Source organism: Mytilus californianus, unplaced genomic scaffold, assembly GCF_021869535.1.
Source record: "Mytilus californianus isolate M0D057914Y unplaced genomic scaffold, xbMytCali1.0.p SCAF_1, whole genome shotgun sequence".
Lineage (NCBI taxonomy): Eukaryota > Metazoa > Mollusca > Bivalvia > Mytilida > Mytilidae > Mytilus > Mytilus californianus.
Window position 1 is genome coordinate 115,759,344 of NW_026262581.1, and position 9,579 is coordinate 115,768,922.

Below are 9,579 nucleotides of genomic sequence, written 5' to 3' on the forward strand. Positions count from 1 at the left end.
TTTGGTGTATGGAATGATTTTAAGGTGTACATGTATTTCTGGCTTGGTTTTATATCTGACCTTGACCTCATTTTCTTTCATCATGTTAAGTTTATGTAATACTTGTAGTAAAACTTTATATTTAGGACTATCAGCATAAAATCAATGGTCAGTAAGGCAGGCGAGACCTTTCAGCGTGTGCACTCTTGTTAAGCAACCTTATTGTAAATATATTGAAAACATATGAAATTATGCACCTGAACTAAAATTTTTATGCAACAGTAAAAACTAAAACTTTCCAATTTTGTAGTTCTATTCCTCAAACATGGTGATAAATGTTTGTATTATTTATATTAGCTAGTTACTATGAGATTATCAGTGAACAGAATGATGAACCTAGTGATGCTGAGACCCTCAGTTCTTACTCCTCTGACAGTGCAGGTGATATGGAGGATGGCTCGGAGGATGGAGACGATGAAGATAGTCAGACAGGTGACAAAGGTCCCCATCCCATTGACATCATGGACCAAGATACCAGCTCTTTGTCATCTACAGAGGATAATGTTAATGTTTTGAATAAGAATCGTGTTCAGGTGAGTATTTTATTATGGTTTTTGTCAAGCCTGCAACATTTTGTCTAGGATCGTATACTTCTTCGTCTGCTGCTTGACACATTTAGGTTCAGTCTGTGGTTTAAGTTTTTTAAGACATCAATAGATTTATCAAACCTCCTTGGAATTTAATGAAACTTGGCAGAAGCTTTATTATGATTAAGAGATAATGTCTGAATTGTTAATTTTCAATATTTTTAATTTACGTATTTTACTGATAAGTGGACTACCTTTGTTTTGCAATTAACAATTACATACCATCTGGGATTATATTTTTGTCGAGTCTAAAACATTTTTGTCTCCAAAGCAAGACATAACAATCTCAGACTCCTTCAAAGGCTGCATCAACATTAAGGTGGCTGTGTTTAAAAAAAATTTATTCATCAATTACTTTGTCAAACCTTTATCGAATTTTATGAAGTTTGGACATGAGTTTATGCCATACCATGTGATATATAGCACCAAGCTTCATCAGGATATGCCATACCATGTGATATAAAGCACCAAGCTTCTTCAGGTTATGCCATACCATGTGATATATAGCACCAAGCTTCATCTTGGTAAGCCATACCATGTGATATATAGCACCAAGCTTCATCAGATTATGCCATACCATGTGATATATAGCACCAAGCTTCTTCAGGTTATGCCATACCATGTGATATAAAGCACCAAGCTTCTTCAGGTTATGCCATGCCATATGATATATAGCACCAAGCTATATCTTGATATGCCATACCATGTGATATATAGCACCAAGCTTCTTCAGGTTATGTAATACCATGTGATATATGGCACCAAGCTTCATCAGGTTATGCCATACCATGTGATATATAGCACCAAGCTTCATCAGGTTATGCCCCACCAAGCTTCATCAGGTTATGCCCTACCATATGATATATAGCACCAAGCTTCATCAGGTTATGCCCTACCATATGATATATAGCACCAAGCTTCATCAGGTTATGCCATACCATGTGATATATGGCACCAAGCTTCATCAGGTTATGCCATACCATGTGATATATAGCACCAAGCTTCATCAGGTTATGCCCTACCATATGATATATAGCACCAAGCTTCATCAGGTTATGCCATACCATGTGATATATAGCACCAAGCTTCATCAGGTTATGCAGGGTTGGCAAAAACCTTGGTTTTATGAGTATTGCCCAGCCCAGTGGGAAATACTTGGAAAACCGGGGTTTTACTGGGTTTAACCGGGTAATACTGGGCAATACTGGGTAATATGAAATACTGGCCTGAATTTTAAAGAGGATTCAGTGATTAATCACAAATGCAATACATTAAAGATTTTTATAAAAATAAGATAAAGTATTTTAACTTATAAGTTCACTTTTTTGAGACTCTATATAAAGTGTATAAATCTGAAAAAATATTCATGGTCCAGCAACTCTAAGACAAGTGTACATGAAGACACATAAGACAAATGTGAAAAGCTTTTCTTAATAATAATCCTAAAAATCTATCTAAAGATTTGATTTTTATGGGGGGCTAGGATGAAATTTGACAAAAAAGGCAGGACAGGAGTTTTGAGTAAAAAAAAAAGGCAGGATGAGCAACTTGGCAAAAAAAAAGACAGGATGACAATTTATGTAAAAAAAATCAGGATAAACTAATAAAAAAAAAGGCAGGACCGAATAGAGTAAAAAATAAAAAGGCAGGACAGAGATTACATTTAAAAAAAATGCAGGAAAAAATTTTTCATCCTAGCCCCCCCTAAAAATCAAATGGTAGCTCCCTAATCACCATTCTGTTAAGATTAGTCAAGGTGTTGACTTAAAGTCAAAGAATTCAATTTTTTTTTTTGATAATTATAACTTATATTAAGAATAAACAATTCTATGTAAGGAAAATTTCTTTTAAAAAATTTTTGTTCATTACTAACAATGTTTACTAAGTTTTAGCATATTTTTATGTACATCACTAATTAATAAGTAGTTAATCTGATTATAACACAGATTTGTTTACATAAGTGTTCATGGCCTGTCCCCTTAGGGTGTTTATTTAGCAATGTTATTGTATCACAATTAAAATTTACAATTCACCTAAACACTGCAATAAAATGCATTTTTTCAACTTGAATTTAATATTGAAACAAAGCTTGGAAATTAACAAGGTACCTGATATGACCAAAACTTGTATTCTGCTTACATAGAGTTAGTGGAGAAAAGGAAGAAATTTAATCTTCAATCTTCAGGAATGACTCTCAATGGTTATCTGTATAAAATGTATATATTAAGCTATAAAACTACAACAAGTCCTTACTATTTTGTGTAAAAATAAGCTTGAAAATCATATTACCCAGTATTACCCAGTATTACCCAGTATTACCCGTTTCTATGAGTATTGCCCAACCTGGGAAAACCCTGACCCGGGTTTTTCCGCCGGGTAATACTTTGCCAACCCTGAAGTTATGCCATACCATGTGATATATAGCACCAAGCTTCATCAGGTTATGTCATTCCATGTGATATATAGCACCAAGCTTCATCAGGTTATGCCATTCCATGTAATATATAGCACCCAGCTTCATCAAGTTATGCCATTCAATGTAATATATAGCACCAAGCTTCATCAGGTTATGCCATTCCATGTAATATATAGCACCAAGCTTCATTAGGTTATGTCATACCATGTGATATATAGCACCAAGCTTCATCAGGTTATGTCATACCATGTGATATATAGCACCAAGCTTCATCAGGTTATGCCATTCCATTCCATGTAATATATAGCACCAAGCTTCATCAGGTTATGCCATTCCATGTGATATATATATGGCACCAAGGATATATAGCACCAAGCTTCATCAGGTTATGTCATACCATGTGATATATAGCACCAAGCTTCATCAGGTTATGCCATTCCATTCCATGTAATATATAGCACCAAGCTTCATCAGGTTATGCCATTCCATGTGATATATAGCACCAAGGATATATAGCACCAAGCTTCATCAGGTTATACCATTCCATGTGATATATAGCACCAAGCTTCATCAGGTTATGCCATTCCATGTGATATATAGCACCAAGCTTCATCAGGTTATGCCATTCCATGTGATATATAGCACCAAGCTTCATCAGGTTAAACCATTCCATGTGACATGTTTTCAGTTCCTTTGATGTTTTATTTCCTGGCTGCTGACAAGCATATATCTTTAAAAAGTCATACACATTTTGAAATTTCTTAGAAAAACTACTTCTCACAGTGCTCAGCACTCATGAAGGAGTAAAAACATTCAGTAAACACAGTATAGCATAACTGTGAAAGTACTTTTATTCGTGGGTACCAGTTTCATGTTTTTTCATGGATGGCTTTATCCATGAATTTAAGTGTCCAACAAAATTTAATAACTGTTGTCCAACTAAAGACATGGAAACCCCATGTAGGTTTGACTACATGAATACGGGCATTTAATCTAGAGAAAACATAGAATTTCAGCAAACGCACTATGAATTATATATACAACTTGAGACAAGATTTTTACCACTGGACGTTAAGCAACCAACAATCAATCTTATCAATCAGACAGGATTTTACTCATTTAATCTTTAAAAAACCTAAACTGTATGGCTTTTAAGCTTTCAGTTTTACTTCATGAAGTGATCATTTTATCTCCTCATAATTCTCAAACGAAAAAGAAGTTTCATATTGGGTTTGGTTTTTTATTTCTTAAGAATTAATTCATGATTAATTCAAATCCATTTGTAGCATTTCGGAAATAGTCATTATTTTCAAGAATTTTCGTTACTGATGATTTCAAATTCTTCACTTGATTTAAAAAAAAAATGGAAATCCGTGAATTTAAGAAACCACTAACATGTAACTATTGCTCAAACCACATAAAAAGATACCCACGAATAAAAGTACTTTCACAGTATTAAAAATGACAGTATATTCTCAAAAAATGTTGGATATCACAAAAGCAAAGAGAAGGAAAAGTTTTTGAGCAAATTATTGCACATAATAATGCTTGGTTCCATGAAGGCAAAATCTGTATTTTAATTATCATGATTATAACATCGTTATGATTATGATAATGGTAATGATTATTAATTTGTATTTTGTTTTACAGCGCAGTGGTCCCAACAAAGACAGAAGTGCAATGTATGATGAAATTGATGGATTTTTTTCATGTAAGAATAAAGATAAATCTGGTTATACAAAGCCAGCAAGACCTAAAGAAATGAGCCATCAAAACAATGAAATTAACAGGTCAAAGAATTATTTTACTGGCAAATCAATTAACACTGACAAGTCAAATATTGAGCCTAAAAGATCTACAACTCAAGGATATAGCAACATAGATGTTATGTTTAAGCCAAATTTCAATTATAAAACACCAGAGGACATGAAAACTAGTACTATGGAGTATCAACAAAATGAAAGAATTGAGAAATGGCTGCAAGATATTAATAAAGTGACGGGACAGAACCAGGTTAAAAGTGATATTAATTTCACAAGGGGTCAAGGGTTTCAAAATGCTAACCACACTTATGTCGTCTCTGAAAACAACAAAGGATTGTACAACTTTCATTCAGAACATAATAACACTCACAAACTGAATGTGAATCATAAAACCAGCACGTATGTGCAAGATCATTCTACAAACACAATGCTGCATAAAAAAAATTCACAAACTATTAAGAATAAATCAACTGATCTTCAAATGAGTTCAAGAAATGATATAGGGAAATCCATAAAAAGAATTGTTCCACTAACATTGGCCTCAGAAGTATCTAACCAAGAAAAAGTATCGAGAAAAAAAGAAAATATGAAAATGATGAATAAACAAAGGTTTTCTTCAAACAATACTTCAACAGAAGACCGAGACAGTTTATTAGAGCTTAACAAATTACAACCTACTAATTCACAAGTAAGTGGACATGAAATGATATTTTCAAGGGTACCTGTTATTACACGATTTGCTTCTCCAGATAGATTATATAAAAAGATGAAAGAAAACAAAGTAGGTATCGCAGCAAAGATAATCATGACTGAGAGTACCATACAAACTGAAGACAAAACTAAGAAAAATCTCCAACCAGTGAAAAGATTTACTCATCAAACAAAGAAACCAACAACAGTTTTGTCTCCTACACAAAGGAAAATGAAAGATTGGGAGAATGTAGACTTTTTTCTTGAAAATGATGATATTAACACAAAAAAATCTACAATAGCTGAACCCCGTAGATTTTCTAAGGAAAGAAGTAACGTTGCATTTAGTACTCCGGCTATTAAGTTTAATGAAGAGAAAGTTCATAAGAGGTCTACAAATGGTGAGGTGTTTGAACTCAAACCCACTTCTTATGTTGTATCACATTGCATCAAGGAGTCTGGTATGAAACCTTCAATAACAAATGGGAATTTTAACCAAAACAATTCTTTAGATATGCCATCTAAATTTTCATCAAAACTCCACAAATACAACATTGTTCAAGAAAGTATGTTAAAGGAAGGTGTAAATGGGAAGGGCATTCAGGATGTTAATGCTATCAGACAAGGAGAAAGGTGTTATCATGACCAAAAGAATCCAGCAAACTTCCAGATACCTGCTGGCTTCCAAATGGCTGCTACTGAAAAATGTGTTTCTCCTGTAAAGATTAAAAACTTGAACAAGAGAGCAAGAAGGAAGTTTGTTCCTAAAGAAGATACTACCAAACTTATAGAACTACTTTTTCATCCTGAAAAAGATGTTGCAACATTTTTATCTCCAAAATCATTTCATAGAAAGTTTGATAAACCAGTTGAACCTAAAGTAAAACCAGTCCAGGAAACCCTTACATATCTGTCTACGTGTAGTAAGAACCCGTCAAAAGAAACAAGTCACAAACATCTACCTCAGTCTGGATTGAGACATTGGAATTGGTCAAAGACCATTGATCAAAGCATTGTATCATATCAGACTGAGACAGTAATAAGAAACAAAAATGAAAATTCACAGCTAAATAGAAATGCATCTCCATACAGAAGTGCAAAAGATTTATCAAGCATAGAATCATATGTTAACAAATCTTTCTACTCTCCAGACTTGCATAAGCATCAACAGTTTCAAGACGCAAGTAAATCAGTTCCAGCTAAGTTACTGCAAAATTCTAGAACTTCAGAGCAGTCTGGTTTGTTAATGTCACCTCTGGAGCAAAGGTTACAGGCCACCAGCAGAACAAAGATGAAAGCAAAACGAAGTCTGCATATGATTGAGAATGGTGAACAACAAGTCTCTAGGGAAACAAATGAACAGCAGATAATGAGATATCAAAACAATGAAATTAGGTTGCCTTTCTCTGAAGATCAACATACTCCAAGTAAAAAACATCCATACTCCTTCAATTCAAATGAACAATCTCCATCTACAATTTTCTCTCGTATGCTACTTAGTACCCCATCACCAGGTGATCGTATGCTACTTAGTACCCCATCACCAGGTAATCGTATGCTACTTAGTACCCCATCACCAGGTAATCGTAAACATTTTTCTAAATTTAAAACTTCAGGTGAACAATCAACACAGATGGATGACTTATTTAATGTTACAACAACAAAAAATGAAACTTTCAAAAAGCCATCTTCAGATTTAAGACGAACAAAAACTTTCCCAGAAGTTAAAAGCATGTTAAATAGACAGCCAAAAACAAATATGACAAGCAGATATGTTTCTGATGAGAATAGTAAGAAACCTTTTGTGCCAACATCAAATGTCATTCAAAATGAAGTGTTCAAATCAACTCAGCAGACCAAACAATCAATAAATACACTCTTTAGAAAACCAACAAGAACAGATTTAACTAAAGACCACAGGAGAAATGACCAAGAAAGATATGTAATGCATGATTTGTCCAGAGATTCAAATGGAAATAGAAGAAGAGAGTTGTTTCAAAGTACACCCATGAAATCAAGGAATAGTAATGTTTTTCATCTGGACAATACAATGTCGACTATCCATGATACCATATCAGATGATGATTCAGAATGTGAAGTTATGACAATATCCACCTCACCTTGAACTTTATTAACACTTACAATTTGAAAGTATTTGGTGAGATTATAAACATATAATGTAACACAATTATATAAGTATAAAGTTGGTTATAAAAACTAATTTTCTATTTTATTTAATTATCTAGCTAAAACGTAATAGTACATATGGTAAACTGTTTTAACCATCAATATGGCTCTGTGAATTGTCTTCTTTTTTTTCCTTTTCTTTTTTTTTTGTTGTGTAATGGAGTCTTATACTTTTTTGTATGTCCTGCCATAAAAAGCATGTTGCATATAGTTTTCATGTTAATATTGTCTGCACATCTTTGATTATATCAGTCTGTCAACTATATAAATTCTAGATTAAAATAAAGTTTCAAAGGATTATTTATTAAGTTCAGTTTCATGGTTGAAAATCAAAACAATTGTGGTTCCTCATTATTATGATTGAATGATCCAAGATTTACATGATAAAGGTGTAAGTAGGGATTAAGGTTAACATTAAAGTTATTTTATGTGTAGATGTGAACTGATTTGAAGTAGGTAAAATCATTCAAAGGAATGAAACTTGAAAAGTTCAATAGTGATTACATCAAGCTGTACACTATTTGAGATTTATGTAAAACTTTTCATTGTTTACAGGATAAAATTTGGATGCTAGTGAACATTTCATAAAATGGATTTTTGTTTGATGTGAGAATTTTTTTTTTATATCAAAATAATACTAGTTATGGGGTAGACTAAGATGTAAAGTATTCATTTTTTTTTTCAAAGATGGTATGACCTTATTATGATTGAATGATTTTGTTTACAATGGGATAAACATACAGTTATGAACAAGATTGTTATACAGTACAATGTAAATTTGATATAATGAAATGTTATGAAACTTGATGATACAGAATTGATTGTGTGAACAATACAAAATTTATCCAAATGATTGTATGAAATGTGTTGGTAAATGTTAAAGGTGATTTTAATGTTAAGTAAATGTAATGGTGGTTTGAAACTTTGTAAGAAAGACATCTAGATGTGAAGAACAATAACCGATGGCAAATAATGATTAAATAGTCACAGTTTATCATTAAAAGTACATTTATTCTATGACTCCAGGGACTTAGGTATATGACAGAAGGGCTGAAATCCATAACTTAACAGTAGCAACTATGACATTGACGATACGACGGATGCAGCAAGTAATGACTTTATTCATTGTTTAGTCTGTATTCTATTTTCTGTGGTTTATCGATAATGATTCATGTACCTTGTTTAGCTAGTTGATTCTTGTTTAGGTGTTCCTCATGATTAAGTAAACTGTGACTTTGTTAAAACTCCTCTTTTTAAAGGTGATCTTGGTGATTCTTTTATACCCTGTATTTGTAGCTCTCTTGTTTAGGTGTTCTCTGGTATTCTTTTATACCCTGTATTTGTAGCTCTCTTGTTTAGGTGTTCTCTGGTATTCTTTTATACCCTGTATTTGTAGCTCTCTTGTTTAGGTGTTCTCTGGTATTCTTTTATACCCAGTATTTGTAACTTATTTCTTAACATACTCCTGCAGTGTTGACAACCTTGACAATAAACGAGACCTTCAGACTTGGACATTCCTATAAGATTGAAACAGACAATCCAGTATAACCAAATAGTATATCAATGAGTTTGCTGCTGACAACAAGATTATTTAATTTCTATTTTTTATTAATAAAATATATAAATAATTTGGCCCTTGGGAGTCAAGTACTCAGCAAAGGGAAATTTAGCTCCAGGCCCTGTCGACGACACTTGGTATAGATGGACCAAGCCCCATGGACATGGACACTCCGTCAACCAACCGGAACCAGATGAGTTCCTATAAGGGGATGAAGCGTTGCTCCATCTCATAGCAGGTGGCTACGATAAAAGGGGGTTAGATTGACGGTGGAGAGAGAAATAAATGTAGATGTATTACATTTAATGACTTGGGGGAAATGAGAAATTAGACCAGTGG

At 33.2% G+C, this 9,579-nt stretch overlaps 1 protein-coding gene across 1 annotated transcript; it reads left to right on the forward strand.

Moving 5' to 3' along the window:
* The first annotated feature begins 314 nt into the window (after positions 1–314).
* Positions 315–8,684, forward strand: LOC127738859 (uncharacterized). Its single transcript, XM_052250275.1, has 2 exons — positions 315–572; positions 4,693–8,684. The coding sequence occupies exons 1-2, from the start codon at positions 315–317 to the stop codon at positions 7,618–7,620; spliced, it is 3,186 nt and encodes a 1,061-aa protein (XP_052106235.1). The 3' UTR covers positions 7,621–8,684.
* Positions 8,685–9,579: the final 895 nt, after the last annotated feature.

Excerpts from the sequence above, each read along its gene's own strand:
- LOC127738859 (XM_052250275.1), top strand. The coding sequence starts at position 315 with ATGTTTGTATTATTTATATTAGCTAGTTACTATGAGATTATCAGTGAA. Across the intron at positions 573-4,692 it reads TGAATAAGAATCGTGTTCAG|CGCAGTGGTCCCAACAAAGA; the intron begins GTGAGTATTTTA and ends TTTGTTTTACAG.